The following is a 23,784-nucleotide window of genomic DNA, read 5'->3' as shown; positions in this document are numbered from 1 at the left end:
TGGCAAGCCTTGTCAGGTGCTGACAATGCAATCCCAGACCGATGTACCCAAAATTCAACCTCTGCATTTTAAAATGTGCTGACAGTGTTTTACGGTGACAAAACAGCAAGAACTCAATTCAATTAACATTTATTTGTATAGCGCTTTTCACAATACTGTTTCAAAGCAGCTTTACAGAAAAAAAAAACCATGTGTCAACATTACACTTTAGGGGAATCTGTTATCAGAGGTAACTGTGTCTAAGTTATGTATTTCAGAAATGTACATGTACAAACATAGCCACGGGAACATATCTTATCAGGGGGGTGCTGGGGGGTGCTGGGTGTGTGTGTGTGTGTGTGTACTATGGTAGAGTATTTTAAACTAAAAAACAAAAAAGTTATTTAGAGTCATGTCATCTTAAATTCCAATGTAGTGAAACAGCTGTCGTCAGGGAGTGGGGAAGCACCCTCAGTTCCCGCGACCATGTGTACAAATAACGCAGTTAGCTAACATCATTAATTGGCATTTGGAAATGCATGAAAGCACCTTTAGGAGACTTCTGTGGTTACAGCTACACGCAGTGAGTTAAGGTAAGATTAATACATTGAGTTCTCATCGCTGTGGGTGTGGTCTCACTGCTTCCTCCCAGTGGGCATCAGTAAGGGCACTGGTGAAAATGGAGGTGGTAATCTTTGATATTCTTTTCATTCAGCACTCAGAGTCTTTCCCTAGGGCTGAGAATAATGTTTGAGGAGTTAATTAGAGCTGTGGGACACTCTGGTACTGAGCAGAAGAGGATGAAAGACACAGATTACAAATTAATAGTGCGACCTAGCTGATTTCAAAACACCCTGACTGCTTTAAACCGGATTACTGCTCTTAAAATGCCCTCATGTCTGTTTATTTTGTCATTTTGGGTAGTGTTGTGCCTGTCCCTGTCATGATTATCCACCAGTATGGCCTTCTGTTAGGTAAATCTGCAAATGTCGCTGTCTAAGACACATTTTGGGGATTGTAAAGGATTTCTTTCAATGAAGGGCAGTCTTAAACTGCTTAGTGTGTCATGCTCACCTACAGAACATTAATTGCCTTTGTCGAATCTTAGACTTTCTTAGAATCTTATCTTAGAATTTCTGGGAAAAATGTAGGTCACAGTCCTGTAGTGTGACCTACAGTATCCTATGATGGCCATCCAAATGAAGAACCAATCAACAACCAGGAGCACTGCCATTTACACAGTCTGCCTGAGGTCAAATTGTATGCGACAAGCAACAATCGCAATGGACAGAAAAAAATTACAGGGTCAGCATAAAATACCATTAAGATAATAGGCATCACTGAGAACATACTTTGATGAGATTTGACAAGGAACAAACTTTAAATATACACTACTTTTCGGACTTGGAGTGAAAGTCTATAATGCTCACCAAGGCTGCATTTATTTGGTCAAAAATACAGCAAGAAAGTAATACTGTGAAATATTATTGCAATTTAAAGTAAATTGACTTTATTTGAATATATTTTAAAATAGTAGTTTATTCCTGTGATCAAAGCTGAATTTTCAGCAGCCATTACTCCAGTCAGTGTCACATGATCCTTCAGAGATCATCTGATTCTGTGTTAAAAAAAAACATTTCTTGTTATTATTATTGTCGATGTTAAAAAGATTGTGCTGTTTTTTTACTCTTTTTTAAAAAAATTTTTTTTAAATAAATCTTTTGTACCATTATAAATGTCACTTTTACCAAATTAATGAGATGTTGATTAATTAAAAAATAAAAGTAAAAAAACTAAATACTGACTTATTTTTGGACTTTTTGATCCTACAGCCAAAAACATTTTTCAAAATTCAGAAGGCATTTAGAATAATATTCTCACAATAAGGCCAAGAACACGCACTAAGAATATGTTGACTTTACAGATTAATTTCTTATTTCTTTGCCATGGGCGCCAAAAAACTGGCACCAGTTTTTCAGAATACTTCCTCTGTCTGCCATGGGTCAACCAAACAGATAGTCCTGCCCCAAACGCACACCATTTAAGAAAATGTTGCCGTATTGGGATGGTTTACCACAGAGACACAGTATGGATATTTTTGAGTAAACCATTTACAATTAGCTTTGTAATAGTTATTTCTGCATATTAAGCTGCATGGGAACAGAAAAAGTATTTAACTTATTAAATTACACACATCACCTTCAACCAGTCATAGCACTAATTGCAAAGTGTCTAATGAGCTGGCTGTGCACATCATGTGAATCAAAGCAATTAAACAGAAAAGAGACAAAGCGGATGAAAAGTTTTGAAGACGCACTGCAATTTCTGATTTAGGGAAATCTAATCAATTAGCAAACAACAAATGAACTGGCCTCAGCGGTTCCACTTTCATTTTCACAATTAGACCAGTGTGCAGCTGCTCGTGCCATTGTAAACAAACACCCCAATCACAGTTTTTTAATTGTAGCAAGTTGTTTTTCTCTCTCTTTTTAATGCTGTAATTTACTGCGACAAAAGGGAACAGGAGCGATGCCTATGAAATTGTTGTCGACAAAAACAACTCTGTTACTTGCTGAGCACAAACACACACACACACACACACCAAGTACCAAGACGAGGCTGTGGACGGAGCAGGGAAGGGTCCCGCTGCAGGCAGATGGCATGCAGGTAAAATTGCCATCTGAGGTGAGTGTGTGAATAGTACATAGTCTTGTGCATTATTCATGAGGAGAGCAGGTGGTTTAGAGGAGTCAGTCGCTGATAGCGTCTCACTCATTCTGTACACATAGGCCTCATTTCATCTACCTGACTCCAAATATTTGCAGTGATAGTTTTTCTTCCTCAAAAAAAAAAAAAGAAAAAAAAAAAAAGAGTCAGACCTTTGGGAGAGCTAACAAATGTCACATTCAGATCAATTGCACAGGCAAGATTTTCATTTTTGCGCAGTGTTGGGAGAGAAAGTAACTAAACACAGCAAAGCTGTTCTCAAAACAGTCTAGATTTCTCATAACAAGCTACTTTTTACTAGTGGTGTACACATAAATACATTGGTGTAACATTTTTATTGTTCCCACAGCTTTTTAACTGTCAAATGCTGCTTTTGCAACAATGAATACTTGGTAATCAGCTGGCTATAGTGGAGTTGAATGTGTTTTTTTTTTTAAACTGATTGATTGTGCGTTCAAGTATTTGTTTGTGGGAAATCAAGGAAATCTCACTTCTCTGTGTCTTAGCAAGTCTTACATAACCTCTGTGAACTTCCCCTTATAAATATTTCACTGCCTCTCTCTGAACCACTTACGTGAAAGTATCTTTTAAATTTAATGTCTAACTACGTGGCAAACAGCAACCGTGAAATTATACAGCCGCATCTGAAGGACACACTGTCACAATAAAGCGAAACAAATACAGCCGTAAACCACAGGGTCAGGTTAATGCTCAGCATACAGTAAACATCTAAGATGCCTTGTATTTTGACACAAGCACAGGCAATGGAGATCAATCCTTAAAGCTACACTGTGTGATTTTTTTAGTTGATTCTTAGCAAAAAACACTTAGTTCTTTCAAAAATATATGTGCTCATTAATGTATATTTACTTCTTTCAAGTAATAAAGTATTCTCGTAAGTTTATAATCTGCCATTGAAAGTACATACAGGTGAGGGGTTCGTATGCCGGTCGCCATGTTGCCCCTCCATCTTGAAACTACATTAGCCAAAGAGGGACATACCTGTAAATTCAAGCTTCGCCTTTCGCGCTTTACACTCAGTGACACAGAGACGAATGCGAGGGGGAGATTACTCGCGACTGCCGGCAGATTTGCAAGATTGCTGATGGAGGATCACGCCTATTTTCGAGGACATGTAGCAGAGTCGCCAAGGAAGCGAAAGAGAGAATTAAACGTCAACGCGACAGGCAAATCAGCAAGACCAAAGTCAATACTGGAGTAACTTTTCCCAGATGGAAAGAGCTCATGAGGAGCAAAGATTTTAAAACGGACGCCGAAGTTGCCTGCTTTCTTCTCGACAGGTAATTCAGCCTATTTGTGTAAATTCGAAGTTTTATAGTTGCTTGTCTAACCATAGCATGGTTGTGCATAACGCCAGAATGACCTCTAGTATAACTTGCGTTACTTTTCCTCGCGTCAATGGTGAAAAAGTATTGTTTACCTTGTAACATAAATCTGTGCTGCGACGGATCACAGGTGATAGTTTTAAAGGCGCAATTGGACGAAGTCGAACTGGAAGCCATGTTAATCTTGGAATAATATGGCCACCGTATGAGTTAAAACGCCCTCGAAATTGAAAGGAACAGAAACTAATATTCACTGGGTAGTCATATACAATTTCACCGCTAGATGGGGGAAAATATCACACAGTGTAGCTTTAAAATGGCATGCATTGTTGATTGTTTCTTCAATGAAAAATATTTTCTAGACACGCATGCTGCTTTAAAGCTTAAACTTTTTGGCATCAGCTAGATCTATGAAATGTTGTTAATATAAAATTCACAATAATTGATTATGCTGAAAAACTTTTTTATTATTATTATATGTATTTTTTTATATATATAAGAATAGGCTTGGTCTGCACTCTCGCAGGACTCGCAGTGTGGGAGGGAATATTGTATCCGCTGATAGCGGGAGAAAGAAATTATTTGCAGGACTACCGAAAAATATTAGCTACAGTACACTGTAAAAAAAAAAATATGATCGATAAGTCCTGACAACTTATGTTTTACATTATTATACCTCTAAGGTATATAATAAGGTAAGCAATTTTCAAATTATTGAGTTAAGTTATAATTAAGTTATACAAGATTCAACTCATTTCTTTTAAGTCAGTTTAATATATCTTAAGTTGAAATGTAGCCAAGTTGGTTGTACTTACAAATTTAAGGCAGCAACTTCTTTTACAGTGTAAATAAGTTATTGTATAAAAGTAAAAAAATGAGTTTGGTTTGAAGAGGAATATCGGAAGGCCAAGCCCTGACTGGACGGGGGGAGGAGCTGGGGATGGAGGAGGGTAATTAGCTCCTGAGAAACGCAATATAGCTGCTGATAATACTCAATGGACCTTATAGAGATGCTGTGTTAGGCGTTGTATTCCTAGATAGATGTGGATCAGATGAGAGTCAGCTAATGCAAGCTTGGCTGACGTGATCTGCCAGTACTAATGCTTGATTTATGCAAGTTTAATATGTATAACAAGTTAATATTGAGTAACTTCCATTTTAGACACAATATTGCCATTTCCAAAGTCACAACAGAACCGCATCTCTGAGTAACAAATGAATGAATGAGTGATTCAATGACTCACTCATATATGAAAACTGAATGGTTCCCTTTTGTTCACTTTTGAACAAATAGGTTGAATGAATGATTCATTGACTCACTTATATGAATGAATCAGTGTTGTGAATGAATTATTCAGTGACACTCTCATAAAGACCACTTATCGATTGGGTCACTTATCGCCACCTACTGGTGTAACGGCATAACCTGCAGAGAGAGAGTCACTGAAAAACACAGACTGCCAGTCTGCCTGGAACAAACACAGACAAACCGAGTGATACAAACAGTGATACTGTCATATTATGTTTTAGAGTCATTTCACACAAAGGTTAGCCATGCTACAAGTCACTACATGCGACTAAGCTCTGTGAAGCATTGAAGTTCAGAAACTTTCTTGTTAGTTGGAAAAGATGACAAGGAAGAAAGGATGGCAAGGGAAGTAAAGCAAAGGGAGAGAAGGAATAGTTTGAGGAGGGCTAGGGTAGAGAGGGGTAGTAAATAGCAAAAATAATGGCAGTGTGGAAAGGAACAGGATGGTGGTACTGCCGGCCTGGCTCATAGCAGTGATAAGGCAGCTATCTCAGCTCAGCTTATTTAGAATGGTGTCTTCCCATTTATCAAGCAGCAGGGAAGATGGAGGATCCAACTCACCTCTCACTTTGTTTTTCGTTGCCGCCACTGGTATCGCAGAGCGTGATGGGGAGGGGAAGGATGGAGGGAAGGAAGAAAGGAAGACAGGGAAGGACAGACAGGTTCAGAGGGAGAGAAAGAGAAGGACAGGAGGAGAAAACATTCAGTTAGAACAGGCCAGTTTCAAGAGGGTGAAAAATGTGTTAAACTAGCATACTAATCTTCCAGTTGTGAAAAATCTCATTCGTATCTGTCTGATTCACAACAATGAGCCACTTGAACTGGATGCTTGTCATTTGCAAACACTATCCACTACAGACTACTAAGGTTCACGATACACTGCCGACAACATTCAGCTGCACAGACAGGCCAATGCTTTTATACCAAGCATACACAGCTCACCTAATATACCACAGAATTGTCTTTGATAACAAGTGCAAATTTACAACTTCATATGCGACACTCTCTCCTAGCATACATATACAGCACTTCCCACCAGTAAGGTCCAAAACTCCTTTTCTTTTACCAATTCATCAACCTTGGGAGGTCAGATTACATATTACATGCGAAAAAATAAAATAAAACCTTGCTTTCATAAAATGAACATCAAAACAAACCAAATCTATAAAACTACAGTAACAACCAAATAAACAAATAAAAATAGAATGGGCTAGATAATGTGGGGCCAATTGTTGTTTTATAGTTCTAAACATATTTTCCACAAATCGAAAAAAAATATTCAATTAAAATTATTTATATTTGTTGTTGATCATTCATTTTTTTCTTACAACTGAATCTCAAAACTACCTGTCTAAAAATTGAAAAAATTGAAAAATATTTGAATTCACTTCTCTCTTTACTGATTATATACTTCTTATGTAACAATTTAAATGATCATTTTATGAACAAAATTATATTACATAGCATACATATAATTCTTAATAAATCCATAAAATGCAGCCTTTTGTCAATCTTTCAAATAAAATAAATGAATAGATTAATCATAATAAAACAATTAATACAACGCATACTAATCTTCTGTTTTGGAATACGTATTACAATATAGCATTTATTGTAAAGGAGGGAATCATGCAATACAAAATAAATAGCATTGCATACAAAGCTAAATATAAAGTTATTTTGTAATTGCAATTACTGTAGTTAAGCTAAATATTAGTATTTTTGTAATTGCAAATAGTTAGTAATTTCAATTTTCAATTAAATTCAACAGATTATGTCAAAATGATGACACTGCTGTATGATTTTAATGGTTAGATACAGTCTAGAATGTCAAGACCTCTGAGGTAGGACAGGCCAAAACATCAATTTTTCTAGCATATGTAATTTTTCTCACCACACACACACACACACACACACACACACACACACACACACACACACACACACACACACACACACACACACACACACACACACACACACACACACACACACACACACACACACACACACACACACACACACACACACAAAAAAATTATAGTGTGCATGTAACACATTGTGCATTTTTTTTCATGGAACACAAAGTGTGCAGTATTGGTGGAAAACCTGCTTTTGTAAAACTAAGATTGACAGTGCTATGAGCACAAGAAAGGTGTTGGATTGTTTTGCGGAATCTGTGTGGGTCTGTCTCAGACGAGTAGAGCCACAATCCTCTGTTATGTTATTGCCTGGTGAATGGCTATTGATCAGACCAAAGAGCTCTCTGCAACAGACTCCCAATTAGCCAGACACAACAAGCTGTCCGTGCCCGCTGAATGACTGAACAAACAAACCAGCCTAATTCAGCCCATCTTCTGACATGTTTGTGCACCAAAAGCATCCACTCAAACAAAGCTATCCATTTACCATTAAGGCTGAGTGCTTATAATGCACAATTATTGTATACAACAACACTACAACACGACACAATACTATAGACTGAAGCTGGAAAATGGCTCCTAAAATGTTTAAATAACACTTTCGACTGAAAACACGGGCACAATGACAAAAGCACCTGGCACCGTGGCGCATTTCTATACATTCAATACGTTTTTCCATGAGTTTGACAGACAGTCTGGTGGGGTTAGGGGTCTTTCTGGTAATTGTTGCAATCAGGAGGGAAGTGAGCACTCTTTGAAATTCGATTAGCATAGTTCAAAGACATGCAGATGATGAGACTTGAACCCAAGTGTGTGCTAAAAGTCTAAGAGGAAATAAATCAGAAGGAAAGACAACTTCACAAATCTTTCAGCTTCGCCCTCTGAGCAGAATCCAGAAGTGGTGAAATTCACCTCACAGTGAACTGTGAATCATTTGTTAGTGCTCTGAAGGCATAAATACATCAATTGGTTCTACTTGCTTACTAAAACTAGAAAAAAAAAAAAAGACAAATAGTCAGAAAAATAATATTTCACCTCAAACTCTGGTCCCAGGAATCAAATTTATCTTAAAGTCTGACCTGTGTCAATAAACATCCAATGCAATGTGACCTGAACTACTATTTAATCGCCTTGTATCATCACAATCTCAGGGCAATTCATAATTATTTTACACTTTAGCGAATTGGTGGCTAATTCATATGAATTTGAATGATCATACTATTTCACACAATCTGCCATACGCCCCATTGACAGTTATGTTTAGGGGGTGGACCTTCATGCTAATCTTTTTCTAAAAATCTAATCACACAAAACCACCACATCGTAAAATAGTTACATTTTCTCACGAGATTGGGTTGCTTGTATAGCCTAGAAATCTAGACTCACCCTAGCGGCAGCTAAATGTATTTTGCAGCCAGGACAGTCTAGCAACTCTCCATTGACTTTCGAGCTGCAAAAACCTAAATTGGGTCAGGCCAATCACGTCGTGTATAGAGTAGGCGGGGGCGGGCTTAACATAATGACAACAGAGTTGCGACGGTTACCTGCCACTTGAAAACAAAGAATGGCGGAGCTTATGGCGAACATCTTTCGAATCGGCTTTGTCCGTGACTCTGGAGGACTTGGAGTTAGGTTTTTCTTTGAGAAAAGAGCATAGAACGGCACTTAAGTCATTCTTAAAAAAAGTAAGATGTGTTCGTAGTTTTGCCGGCCAGATATGGCAAAAGTTGAATCTATCAACTAGCTCCGCTGTTGGGAAAACGCTCTGGTTGGTTGAAGCGCTGTCCTATTGCGTGCAGAAAAGACAGCCGTTTATCCCGCCCCTCGGATTGAGCCGTGTCTATGGTGAGTTGCCAGACCCAACATCTTGATGTAGGTCTGGCTTGCCAGGCTATTGCTTGTACACATTCATGAACAAAATGAAGATTTGGTTAGTTTTTGGTCTTAAGTTGGAAATTTACAACCCAAATTGTCATTACAAATAAAAGTGGCTGGAAAATGAAGAAGTGGCCTCAGTGTGGAGATTTGCTAAATGCCTTCCACTTTAAACCCATCGTTTCAGGCCATAAATTGTGGCAAAGTTTTGACTGACAGCGACTAAGCAGCATCCTCCAGGGATGCATTACCCAAGTCTGGTTGTGTAGGAGGGAAAATAGGAAGGAGTGGAAAGAGAGGAAAAGGGGCCACCAGTCTCCTTCAGCCAAAAAGGTGACAAAAATCCCAGTATGCCATTTTGAGAATTCTGGCCATCAGTTAATAATTCAACACACCTGCATTATTGATGCTGGGAAAAGCTCAGATCAAGAGGGCCGAGATCTTCGAAACAATGCTTGACAACTTGTGGTTGAACAAATATCTGCCGTGCACGATACACACTACACTAAACACACAACAACATCCACACACATACACACAAAAAAAAAACTACAACAATAAAGGATGTCCCGGTTGGGCTAGTTTGTGTGCGGGTGATTTATCCACTCAGTTGTGAGCCCTAAACTTTTGTTTTAGTAGGAAAGACCACTTGCTGAATCCAAGCAGTAAATTCTGCTGTCTGTAATACCATTACAATGATTGAACAGCAGGAGGAGAAACAAATGGACTTGATTTAAGCCACGTTTTAAAGAAATCACACACAGGTGGACCACAGAACGGAACTCATTCCTTAGACGACGTTCCAGAACATTCCTGCAGAGGCATTTTTTTGCTGATGTGAGATCAGTTTTTGAAGTGACTTTGAGATTTCACGCGGAGCAGACTGAGACAATGGAAGTGAAAAAGGTTGATTAATCTGTGCAAAAAGTTGTGATCCAAAACCAAATGAGCTGCATACCTAAAGCATTTTAAGGCATCATAGGGACATTTGAGATGTGACTACTGCTTTCTAAGCTACATCATGTTGGCCAGATCCTATAGCAGTATAACATAAATGGTAGGTGGAACCTGTTGTAGAACAAGAAAATCCATGTCCAGGCACTTACATAGTTAGACAGGTAAAAAGCCTTTATTGTAAGACAGGGCTACATCTTAAAAACCCACAATGTCAGGGTCTGTTTGGGCTAAAACGCAATGTAGCCCTGTCATTTTTGATTTTTACCATTTTTGATTTTTGATATTTTGTTCCCCTTCTGGAGCACCCATAGTTTTGTTTGTGAGCACCAGATGCGCCCTTGGCTGAGACATTTTCTTTGATTAGGATATAGCAGTATAACATTTTTAGTTCAATCCCAGAATGCACTGCTAAAAACTAAGTGGGGATACATATTTGTGTCCTATATCTTTTGTATGCTTATTCGATTATGTGTGTTGTTATTAACTAAAATTAAAAATGTTAAAAATAGGTTTCTCAAACACACTCTCCACCTGCTATTGGTTGGCTAAATAGATAGCCCCGCCCCAAACTCAAGGCATTGGTTGAGCTACAGTTATGTTCCCATGATTACATGTTTTTTCTGGAATTGTTTTTCTACAAATGCTTTCCAATAGAGTTTGATGTTAGCATGTTGCTAAGCTAATACACAATGTCCTAGTGTTAGTTGAGCATTATTTATATACTGTTATAGTATTTATTAATATCTATGGGCTACTGGGTGATGTAATCTCCCTTTCTCTTTAATTTTATGACTTATGACTATACATCTGTTTCGATCCAGCATCTTTTTCTCCTTTGGGCCCTTTAAATATTTAAAGCGAGGTCCTTTACCAACATCATGCCACATGCGGTGCAAATCGCAAGCAGAAGTCAGCGCTCTGCACCTTTCAATTGCTTGAGCGGTGGCAGCGTGGCAATAGCTCCTGATTGCTAATACCCTGTTTGTGCTGTTTCAGAATGGTAATTTGGCAATTTAGCATAGCCGCAAGCACTCGCCGCGCTATAGCGCCCCGGTGAGAGGGAGAAATAAATAGCATAAAATCAAATGAAATAACATGAAATAAAATCAGGAAGAGCCAGCATTTAGGGCTCATTACTTCTCCACTCCTGCAGTGGTTTCTGGTGAACCTAAATGAGGCTAAATAAAATCAGCATCCCTCACACACACACACACACACACACACACACACACACACACACACACACACACACACACACACACACACACACACTCTCTCTCTCTCTCTCTCTCTCTCTCTCTCTCTCTCTCTCTCTCTCTCTCTCTCTCTCTCTCGTTAAAGATCCACTGTTCTTCCTAGAGTGAGAATATGAGCTGCTATCACAGTTACAAGACTGGTACAGACGTAAGTGACATCAGACAATACAACTCACAAGATCAGGATGCATACACTTGTTCAGGAATTTTTTTTTTTCCCCAAACGAAGAAAATATAAAAAAACCCTATATTTTTTATCATTTTAAAATGTAAAAAACTGGGAGCATCGGCTTCAACTAGGGGAGTTTTAACCACAAATAATATCCCTCTTCCTCTAATCACCTTGAATAAAACTAAAATAAATATTTTTTTTTTAATGTAAAAATCTCTCTCTCTCTCTCTCTCTCTCTCTCTCTCTCTCTCTCTCTCTCTGTAATCTGCAACATTAATTCTAAACTAAATATTAAAAAGTTTTAACTTAACATTTGACAAATTAAAAAATGAAATTTAAATTATGGATAAATCAGGACAAAAAGGTGTTTATGTTTTTTGTTGCCATTTACTTTTTTAGAAGGTAAAAAAAAAAAAAAAAAAAATTCCAAAGAGCCCTTTATTTTGGGTTATGCAGAAGTTTGAGAACATTCCATTTCATAATTTTGCAAAAAAATGATCTCTGAACATTCTGAACATACCACAAAAATTTTTCAGAAAAAAAAGTTCAATGAATGATGTATAAATAATGTTTATTAATGTTACTGGATGAACATTTGTTCAAAACATTGAGAAAACCTTGAAGAGAGAACCAGAATGATAACCTAATAAAGTCCTGAGAATGTTTCCTGTTAGTTAGGTTATCATCATACAGTGTAAGACAGAAAGAAACTATATAAATAAGAAAAATGACAATGTATATGCTTTATATTCTAAATATTGATATGCTACAGTGATAAAGAAGCATTTGATCTGACGGATTCTCTTTCATTCACTCTCTCTCACACACAAATCTGATTTCCTTTGGTTATATTCTGTTTGTAGTTGCATCTTCAGTACAATTCTCATTCTTTTATCCTTCTCTCTCTCTCTCACACACACTTCCTCTTTCCATATTTCATGCTCATAATCAAAAGAGAGCAGTGCCTGACACACACAGAGTGTGATTTGGATCCAGGTTAATCCCAGTCACACACTTGAGCTATTATAAATGTCACACGAGCTTCTCAAGAATTGCAGGGCTTTCATTTAACCTTGTGTTTAAACGCACATAAATGACACGCTTACCTAAATATGATCTTGCTTGAATGAAAAAAGTCATTTTTACTCCCAGATAAAATTACTGGAACCAGTGAGTTACATCATGCTAACAAATATTTCTTTAAGAAAAATATTTAATGATTCCCATTAGGACTTACATTAGCCAGAAATGTCATTTTCTAATAATACCGCACAAAAAACCTTACACAAACTCCTCAACATTCCTAATTAGTTTTTATTGCGTTTTTGAAAATGGTTGAACAAACCCGAAAACAACTTCAAGAATTGTGGAATTAAAATGATGTTGTTTTATTGATGTTAGCAATAGTTCACCCAAAAACACAATATATGAAAAATGTCTCATTCAATAGAAGTCATTCTTCAAAATATGTTCCGCAGAAGAAGAGCGTCACCCAATAATATGAAGATGAATAAATGAAGACAGAACTTTCATTTTTGGCTGAACTATCCCTTTAATGGCTGTTAATATCCTTTTCAGAGTGACTGTTTGTAAAGGAAACCTGATAGGAGGTATCGAATGAAATTATTAATACAATAGGCCAGCTGAATTATAAATGATTTCCTGGAAAATGCTTCTGGCACTTTGATTCAGTTATATTGCAATATCTTTGCAGTAGGTGCCATTGGTTAAACAACGGAAGTGTTATGCATAATTCCATTCAAAAACGAACATATTTTGCCACATGGAGCAGCAATTAACATAATTGGACATAAATAAAACTAATTGGATATGAGCAGGTTGATTCTGTAACAAACACCCCCCACAGCTAACCCATATTCTGGCACCCTCCCTGCTTTCCACCCACCTGGGACGGCTGAGTTACCGGTACGGCAACAGAATTCCTCAAATATTCTCATCTTTTCATCAAATCTTTATCAAGTTCATACATTTAAATTCAGTACATGTGACCTCTTGAAATTTATAACCCCCTACAAGTAATGAATTCAAAGAATATACACACACATTCTGAGTCAGTTCCTGTAATAAGAGAGCAATATTAATCACTACAACCTAGCTGAGGTTTCATGTACATATTGCTCACGGGCAAAAATAAATAAATAAAAAACCCACTATAAACGCCGAATCTTGTGAAACCTTAATGCACGGTTTGGCATTTTGACATCTGTATAGCACAACAAAACTCATCCTGTCAGCATCTTTTCAGTCGGTTACATGCAAAAGGAAGTCTGTGCCTTAAATCTATCCTTTGACCTCAAGTTTCACTCAAAAAAATAAAACCTTGACTTTAATTAATTTTTTCTTGTCAACAGGTTCCACTTAATTTAATTATGAAAGTTGAAAACAAATAATTAAGTTTATCTAACTTAATGTGGTTGTTTTAGGGATAAATAATATTTTGGACTCAAGCCAACTATTATCAATCATTTTTGCTCAATAAGAGACGTTTGAGTTTAACTAACTAAAGTCAGTTAAGTTATATGTACTAACAAAATTTGTGAATCCAACTTATTTAATATTCCATTCATTTAAGTGACACATAATTAAATTGACAGACTATAGATATCTATCAGCTAGCAATAACACATATTAGCATCTTAAATGGTAAGATTTACATGTTCCTTTAACCAAAGCATTTGAAAGTATCTGAATCAGTCCACAGCCAAACAAAATGCTCCACTCTTTTTACACAATGGTAACCCACTGTAATTTAAATGGATCTAATAATTCCAAATGTAATTGAACATTAAACACAATTACACACAATCAAGTCTTCCCCTTTTCTCATTTTCTCAAAAAACATAAAATAACACTTCATTTTAACATTTATTCTCTCTTAATTCAAACATATGCAAAGCATGCTGGGAACTAACAAGCACTGCCAAGTTTCAGTTAATGCAACACAAATCATTCAAGTAATGACAACACAAACGGATTAAGTAAACTTAAATTTTTCATATATAAGCAGATTGAACACAATCAAATTAAGTTAGGGCAAAATGGCAGTTGGCGTCGCACTATACTGCCACCATCTGGATGTAAGAATTATTTACTTAACATAAATGGTTTGTGTTTAGACAACGCATTAGGATTTTGTACTGTTAAGTTGAGGCATAATTACGTGGACCTTAATAGAAAAAAAATTTCAAGTCAACAAACACAATTATTATAAGTAAACTAAATATAAATATAGTATGTAAAGTGCACAACCTTCCTAGTTCATTTTTTTGAGTGTTGGATCATGATTTTCATTGGTATGTTAGCATGCTATCACAGGCCTAAATGATAGGTAAACACCCAATATCTGAAGTTTAAAATTAGATCAAGCGCAATCACATCAATTGGACTGGAAATTATTTCATCTGGGTATTTTCATGTTCCTCGCTACTAACCCATGAGTCATTGCTTGATAGGCAAACGGTGACCATCTTCATGCAAACGGCTAATAAATCTAATCACGCCCACTTAAACGTGCTTTTTCCGAGTCCTCTTTATTACATCCCGTCGATTCTACCTTGTTGTCTCACATTACAAAGAGGCACTGTTGTGTTTGTTTTTCATTTAATCGTGAATATTTGATTTACCCTCCTTAAAGTGATTACGCTGGAATTCTTCGGCACCAACCTGCTCATCATTTAAATAAACAAAAAGGCCCAGCTGAGCAGTAAACGCAATCACCTCCGCACACAATACGTGACTGTGGGCGCTACTATGCAAATCGTTTCCTGGATGAACAAGGAAAGTTTACTTTGACCCTACAAATAAATTCTATTCAAAACCAGAGACTTGATTTGAGGCCAATAGACGGATCAAACTTCACTAACCGTCAGAAGGCCAACTACGAGCGAATGTGGCTTAATGGTTGACTTTTTAAGTGAGAGCACCTCTAGTCTCTCGGATTTGAGCGGTATGCTGGGAAAGGTCACGTCTGCAAAGTATGAGTATTAAAACCTTTCTGACTTTTTCCTCCAATCAGTCTAAATCAAGAAGGTAAAGAATATGTTAGATTCATCTCAGTGGTAGTCGCTTGACTCGAGTCCTCCCTCTGTATATAGAGAGTATTTCCTGTCCATTTCTATTTTTAACAATTTAGTGATAAAAAAATAAATAAAAAATGCCAGAGTGAATCAGGAAGCAAACATTCTTTCAAATGTATTACTATAAGAAACAAGAAGTGAAACAGATCTGGTTGGTCTCATAAACAAAAGATCACATAGGGACCTTCCTCTTTGTGATACAGTCACTGAAACCAAAGTCACACTTTCAAATGTGTGACCTCTTTTATCCGTGTGTAAACGTAGATTGAACTTTAACTAACCATTTTTATATTGTATATTTGATATATATACACATAACAATTTTTTTTTTTTTTTTTTTTTTTTTTTTTTTACACACTACCATTCAATAAGTTTGAGGTCAGTAAGATTTATAAATATATTTAAAATGTATTATATTCATTTTATGGCAAAGCTGAATCTTCAGCATCATTATTCCATTTCCTTATTATCAACGTTGAAAACAGTTATGTTAAAGTCTTATTGTCACGTTTGAATACTTTAATGCATTCTTGCTGAATACAGGTATTTCTTAAATACTACTACTACTAATAATAATAATCCAAAATTAAATTCTTTAAAAATTCTAAAACAATTCTAACAATGTAAGCAGAAAAATTGCAAATGACTAGATATAGTAAAATATATTGCAATAAATGAATTGAGAACAAGTTAATAGATGAAGCTAAAATATAAAAGAGAATATTTTTGACTCAACAAATGACCAATACAATACACACTCGCACCATTTTACCAAACATTCTAGTCAATATGCAACAATTCAGCCCGAGGTCACAATGTGCAAATGCCTCAATCATTCACACATTCTGCCACATTTCTCTTAAAAGACAGAGTGAAAAGGATAGAACTTTGATCTTTAAATATTCCACCCGTCTCCCCAGGCCTTGTTTCACACAGCGGATCAGAGAAACTCGGGACCCCCTACAGCGACTGGAGCAGTCGGCAGCTCTATAAAACACTGACACTTTGGACATTAAAAAAAAATCTCTTATGTGCTGGTGTTACATTTTCCAATTTTCAGTAAGCTGAAGGATATAGAAATCATGAATCTTTCAAACGAGTGGAGTCAAACAGGTACTGCTGAGAATGACAGACAGCTGGGGCATGCCCATTACTCAACCACATATATTTTTCCCCCACACATTTCGCTCTGTTTCTTCAAATGAATAGTTCTTGTGATCTTGTGAATGATGGATGGATGGACGGACGGATGGATGGGGGATGGGGGGGCATATGCAGAGGCTCGTTGACTATAAAATATAATTTTTCTGCACATCAAGGAAGGGAGATATTCACAGACACAATCAGTAATAAAATAAGAAGAACCGAAAATGAAAAGTCATTAATTGCTCAAAGAGGGGCTCATTCAGGCTGAACCAGAACAAACCTGTTCAAAAAATAGATATTTATTGTAGCTATATTATATTATTTCAAATTATTATACTATATAATTAAATTATTAAATTTAATATTAAATTATTATATTATTATTATACTGTATTATAATTTCAATTAACAATATTTAAATCTCTTAAAACATTTTTTATCCAAATATATACAAAATTAAAATGTATTTATTATATTATATTATATTATATTATATTATATTATATTATATTATATTATATTATATTATATTATATTATATTATATGTATTAACATATACAATATTTTTGAACGGGTTTATTCTGATATTTTGAACAGGTTATAAAAAGACATGAGGATAAATAAAAAACAGAATTTCTGTGCACTATCCATTTAAAAAACAAACAAAAAAAAAAAAAAAAACAAACAATCCCTTTTAAAAAGTTTCTATAAATATTGAAAAAATATAAGTTGGTTCATAGTGAATGCCAGTAATAGAAAAGATGAAGTGTGGTGTATTCATCTCTTTGGATCTAAAGAGGAAGGAAAGACAGAATGAAAACACAGACCATACAGAGCAAATGTCAGACTGTCAATATTTCATAACAAGACCTGGCCTCTCATTTTCAGGCTACTTTTATTTCTTTTCACTGTGTCACTTTGTGGAAACTCGCTAACAAAGACTTCTGAGCGCAGTTTTGAAGTTTGACGACTCCTGAGGGAAGGCTCTTCATCAATGACCGGTGAAATCGATGCCGATAGAGCAGCCGTGCCACTGTGTGTCGGCTTTTCTGTAATGAGGATAGCGTGAAGCCCTCAAAGGGAAAGACAGAGACGGAGAGAGAAAGAGGGAAGATGGTCCGGTGTTTTCTAAGAAAGCGACTTCTTTCTGCCTTTTACCTGCCATATTTACCATAATAAATTACGGTTTGTCAGAGGAAGGATGAAGGGGAAGTTCATCCGCCCTCATCCACCCCAAGGCCTGCTTGTATAACTCGTCCATATTTCCCCTTCCACTCCGTCTATTATTCATTTCCCACACAGAAGCGCAGGCCCTCGTTCACGGCACGCGATCCACACACAGAATTCATAAATACATAAGGGGCCACTTGATAAAGCAATTTAGTGTGCGTCTGACAGCATAAAGACACCTGGGATTTGTGCATGAGGATGAAATCGAGGTCAGCAGAAACATCTTTCCAGTCATACTGTAACCACATGCAGTGTCGCTGCGAAAACGGACCCCTCGGATTGTGCATTATTCAGGTCTTTTACGATACAACATTAATCACAGCAGAGCAGTGTTTTCAGGCCAGTCTGTGTGTGGTTACTTGCAGAACTTGCCAAACACTTCCTCAATGATCAGGCTGATTTGGATTGTTTTTTAACATTGTTTGGTCAATAATTCCCACACTTCAATTTGTGCTATTTCACAGGTTTGATGACTTTTTTTTATTCTTCTAAACGGCATAAAATAGCAACAGGCCTGGTAAAAACTTGCTACAGCGGGTGGGCTGGAAATGCTGTCGTACTGTTTCCGTGTAAGGGTGGGTGTCTGCAGGCAGCGCTGGGGGACTTTTAATACTTTAAAGCAGATGAGACTCGGTCTAACACTTGATTCGCTCTTTTTAGCCTGCAGTTTCAGTTACTGTAGTCTACGGGGCACTGCTGTTTCGCTGACATCTGATATTGCTTTCAACTATGGCTGGAAAAAGCAGTACTGAGTCAGGCCGTCCAGTGAGGCTTCACTTCATGTCTAACACTTGTATTATTGGAATAAAAGACTTCAATAGCTTAAAGTAATATTCAATTATTATTGCACACTGTGTGCTGGAGAAACATATCGCACCTTTGTGAAATATAATATTTGATTATATCAGACTTAAGAAGAAGCTGAGCATCCCATTATAACACAAGTCATTATAAAGGAGCTCATTAACTGTATTGCTTTTAACTCATTAACAACAACTTCATGTTATTGGTTTGAGTGTTATTACCGATTTGACATTTACGGACAAGTATTAATGATTTAAATTTGTAGCCAAAAGTTCACTGCTACAAATCAGCCCTTCAATATTCTTCAGCACGAACACACAGTGACCTTTTTGCTGACGTTAAAGGACACTTTGTTTATCAGTTTACCGTTTCGTTTTCTTTTCCAGATGAGCTCTGCCATCTTCAACTCATATACTCTCAAGAAACAGAGTTTTCCTGACTGGATGTTTATTGCTATGAGATGTGACACATCCTCCGCCATTATGTTTCTCACAATGCCTTCGTCCATTGCTATATTCTCGTCTAATCGTTGGTTTATTGAGGCAGATTTTTGATCCAGAAAATTACAACCCAGACTTATGAAAAATATGCACCTGTGTCAACATTTTTGCAAAGTGATACAGTAATGTTGCTTCTTGCACGTTTTGTGTGACTCTCCAGTATGTGGCACTAAAAAGCATGTTAAAATTTCTCCAAAACAGATAAACGTGACTGTGCCAACATTTTGTTATGTTAGTTCATGCGCATATCTCAGTAATTCAGAAATGAAATGTCTGATGAGTGTCACTAAAAGGTGAAAGTGAATAAAAGGTTGCGTTTTAAAACAATGTGCCCAACCTTAATCACAACCGATTAAGGTATCGGCAAATGGGTATGACAATGTTGTATGTTTGGTCTTGGCGGAATAGATCTGCTACTGCTTTTATTGCTTCTGCTGCTAAAGGTTATTACTGCTGCTGCGGGACTTGCTACTGCCAATACATACACGACACGCTACTGTGAGCAAGACAGACGTGCTGCTGCTGTACAATATAGCGTACATGAATTACCCGTAGCAGATTTATACAGGTGGAGCTGGGGAAGGTGGAGGGTTTCTGAAGCGCGCTGCACTGCTAAGGCAAATGCTACCCAAGTATTTGAAGGTTGAGCAGCGCGCTCATTGGCTACTGATACGGAGGGAACTAATCAGTTGTGCCCTATGGATAACGATGTGATTATGAACAGATGAGTAAAATGACCTATTAAAGGGGTCATATAATGTCATTTTTGTACAAGCTAATATGATTCTTTAGGGTCTAAATTAAAAGTTTGTAATATACTTTAATTAAAAATTCTCATTAGTATTGTAAGAAAACACTCATTTTACCTGGTCACCTGTTTTCAGCACGCCGTTTGAGTGCATGTGTCTTTAAATGATAATGAGCTTTGCTCACCCCGCCCCTCTGTTCTGTGCGTACACCGTTTGTAACACAATAACACAATAACCACAACGCGTTGTTTATTATAAACATGGGATTATGAATTATATTGAGAACGTCATGCATAGAAAACATGCCGTAATGTACCCTGAGTGTAAACAGCCGCATTCATCGTGAAGCGTGCAGCAAGCGATTTGCAAAGATTAATATAAAGATTAATATAAAGGTTAATAAAACGTTACACTCACTTCTTCTTCTGGAGGTGCAGCAGGAACGAATAGTTGGTACTGATCCTTTTTTCAGGAGCAGCTTCTTAGTAAAACCAGCTTTATACTGACCCTCGTTTGTAAAGCAGTCTGGTGTGTGTGAAATGATTCGCGCAAACATGAAAGCATTGACGTTGTGGGGAATATTCCCTTCGAAAACAAACTCAGCCACTGCGTCTTCAGCGGTTCGGATTTAGGAACATCAAAATGACTGCTGTGTTCGTTATTACACCCAAGAACACCACAATTGCTTAGACGCCATTCTGCCCATAGACAGTGCTCCAGCTATCAGCAATGAACGCGCCGGTTGGTGCGGGCTATGATTGACAGCTCACTCACGAGGGCGCGAGGGCGGGTCTGTGTTGAAACGGGTCTGTCAATCACCATTGTGGGAGGGGCGTCCGACCGTGTGACGTCACACGGTCGAACGGCTTGATTTAGGAGAGGGGGAAACATAAGATGATTTAAAAAAAAACACTGGATGGATTTTTATCATTTTATGATGGTTGTGTACAGGCACTGCCAACACACATTTCAGTACAATCAACTTGTAAAAGTGCATATACCATTATATGACCCCTTTAACCTGCACCATCTAGAGTTTCATGCCAGAACTTTGTATTTATCACAATAACCCATAACCCATAATTTCACATAACTCACTTCCCGGTCTCATCATCCATGATTGTCTTCAGCCATGTCTAATTAGCCTTGGTAGCTCACCCTATATAAGCCTGGTTGTAAGCCTTTGTGAAGTCTTGTATGTGTCTCCACTGCATTTTTGAGCGTTTTGTTTCTCATGTTCATGGTTTTGACTTTCTACCTGGTTCTTGGTTTTCTCCTGTTTGCCTGTGATCCTGTGCCCTATTATTGTTTGGACTGTTTATCCTGTGCTTTTGGCCTTTTGCCTGTTTATTGGATTACACCTTTGGATTGCCCTTTAATAAAATAAATTTGGATCCACAACCTTGTGTCTTGGAGAAGTGCATGACAGTATTACTTTACAAAATCATCAACTATGCTAAAAGTGTTTTGAGGTGATAACATAGTATTGTGCAAAGAACTGCGTGAAAATTCATTAATCAATAATCACCCCCTTTAATCATAATTTGTGTGAAAAAGAATAAAAGTTTTGCCTGTTTTACAGTCTCTAGTGTACATTTCAGTTGGAAACTGCTTGAATTGTATGCAGCCTATTGTATGTATAGGTACATATTTTGAGTTTTGCTACAATTTTGGTAGAACCTGGGCTGGATAATTAGCCACTAATATCTGTGGAAAGAGGCTATGCGATCGGTTAACATTTACTGGTAAAACGCACCGTGTTATCAGATGTACTTGAGTTGAAAAATCTGTTCTGAGCAACTAAACCTGAAGTAAACTAAAGCTGCAATGAGTAAAATAATTAATATAGGGAATAAAATGTGTCTCCTGCACTGAGTCCAAACAGAAGCCAAAGCCGTAACAATGATGGATGGCTGCCTGCACCCTTGGCATTTCACATCAGCATAAAGCTCCCGCATTACGCGTGCACGGGGACCCGCTGGGACCGCGAAACTCCCTCTTGGGGTCCTGCTGAAGAGAGCCTGTCTCATCACTTATGTGAAACGCTCTCTCCAGTTGTGTAAAAAGAATGGGAAATAAAGCTGAGGCCTAATCAAGGACCCTCATCAGTGGAGCCGGTGGCATTTTTCCTGCTTTCGGCAAACGAAACAAACTCAATTACCATTAGAAAGCTGCCCCTCTAATGCGGGCGAACAATGGCAGGAGCTTGATGGATCCACGCGGACTGTTAGCGTCTGCCTTCCTACACCAGTCACTCAAACTTCGGCGTGCGGGCCTTCTAATGGCCGCGATAACGGTGACTCATTACAATGTCATATCCTTCATGCCTGACTTCTTGTCAACCAAGACAAAGACCTGATACACGCTCCAGGGTAGCAGCCAATCAAATTGTTGGAAAATAAGCAAGGGCCATTTTAAATTTCCTCTCTGTATAGACAGTGTTTGAGATTGACTGACAGTGAAAAACTGTGGGAAAGGACACTGAATGTATAATTCGGAATAGCTAACACCACACCTCTTAGATTCAACATGTTCCATTGAATACGTTTTGGTACCGAATGGTAAGATGTGACAATATAACAGTGCACAAATCCTCTTAAGATATTGTTTTCATATTAGAAAAACACTGTATGAGAAATAGAGTCCTTATCATTTGTAAACAATCAGTTCTGTTGTGTACATTGTTAATAGTGCCAAGATCAACTTCCTCTAATTTGCGGTTTATTGCACATAAAGTTAGATCTTATGCAAATACATGTGAAAAGGGGAAATTGCATTTCTGATACCTTAATATTTTCATGAAATAACCTAATTATATTAACCACATATATTTTTGAAGCTTTTCATTACATCCTACAAACTTTATCTAAAATACAGAAAAACAGTAATATTGTGAAATATTATTACTATCTAAAATATATGTTTTCAGAATTTTTTTTATTTATTCCTGTGATGCAAAGCTGAATTTTCAGCATCATTTCTCCAGTCTTCAGTGTCACATGATCCTTCAGAAATCATTCTAATATGCTGATTTCCTGCTAAACATTTCTCATTATTATCAATGTTTAAAACAGTTGCTTAATATTTTTGTGAAAACCATGATGCATTTATGTCAGGATTATTTCATGAATAAAAAGTTTAAAAGAACCAAATTTATTTAAAATGGAAATCTTTTTACCAATGTAAAAGTTCTTACTGTCACTTTTGATCAATTAAATATGTCTGTTAAATTTCTTTAAACAAAATCCTTATAACCCCAAATGTTTTGAATGGAAGTGTATACTACTGTATATCACTGACGATTAAAAACCTGCAAATAGTCAGTTATATTATTTTTGTGCACAGTAGCCATCTCAGGAACCCCAAAAATAAAGCATAATGCAATTCTCTGATTGTTTATATGATCAAAATAAATAAATAAAAACAGGAAAAGCTTCAATAATAGCATTCAGGTTATGATATGTCAAGGGAATTATTAAAAAGTCAAAATAAGAAATTCATTTCAAAATCAAAATTGTATTTTTCCACATACATTTTAAAAAAAAGCATAATACAATAAGTGTTTTGGTCTGTTTAAAGCACAAAGCCTAAAACATAAAGTTTTAAACAGACCAAAAAAACTTAGTTCTTATTTATATGTAGATATTGTTTTAAAGACATTCAGATGTTTTACTTTAATATTGATTAATAATCGGATTTTTCACAATATAGCTC

At 36.9% G+C, this 23,784-nt stretch overlaps 1 protein-coding gene across 5 annotated transcripts in view; it reads right to left on the bottom strand.

Annotated features, from left to right (window-relative positions):
* cadm2a (cell adhesion molecule 2a) overlaps positions 1-23,784 on the bottom strand; it is a 511,389-nt gene that overhangs the window by 93,056 nt on the left and 394,549 nt on the right. For 2 of the 5 annotated variants that reach the window (XM_079861624.1, XM_079861626.1), the window contains exon 3: positions 5,923-5,949. The exons of the other annotated variants lie outside the window; for them this stretch is intronic. In XM_079861624.1, coding sequence (XP_079717750.1) covers positions 5,923-5,949 — 27 coding nt within the window. The remainder of the gene's footprint in view (positions 1-5,922; positions 5,950-23,784) is intronic. 5 annotated transcript variants of the gene reach the window in all.

Source organism: Squalius cephalus (genome assembly GCF_949319135.1).
Source record: "Squalius cephalus genome assembly, chromosome: 24".
NCBI lineage: Eukaryota > Metazoa > Chordata > Actinopteri > Cypriniformes > Leuciscidae > Squalius > Squalius cephalus.
This window is presented reverse-complemented; position numbering and strand designations above follow the sequence as displayed.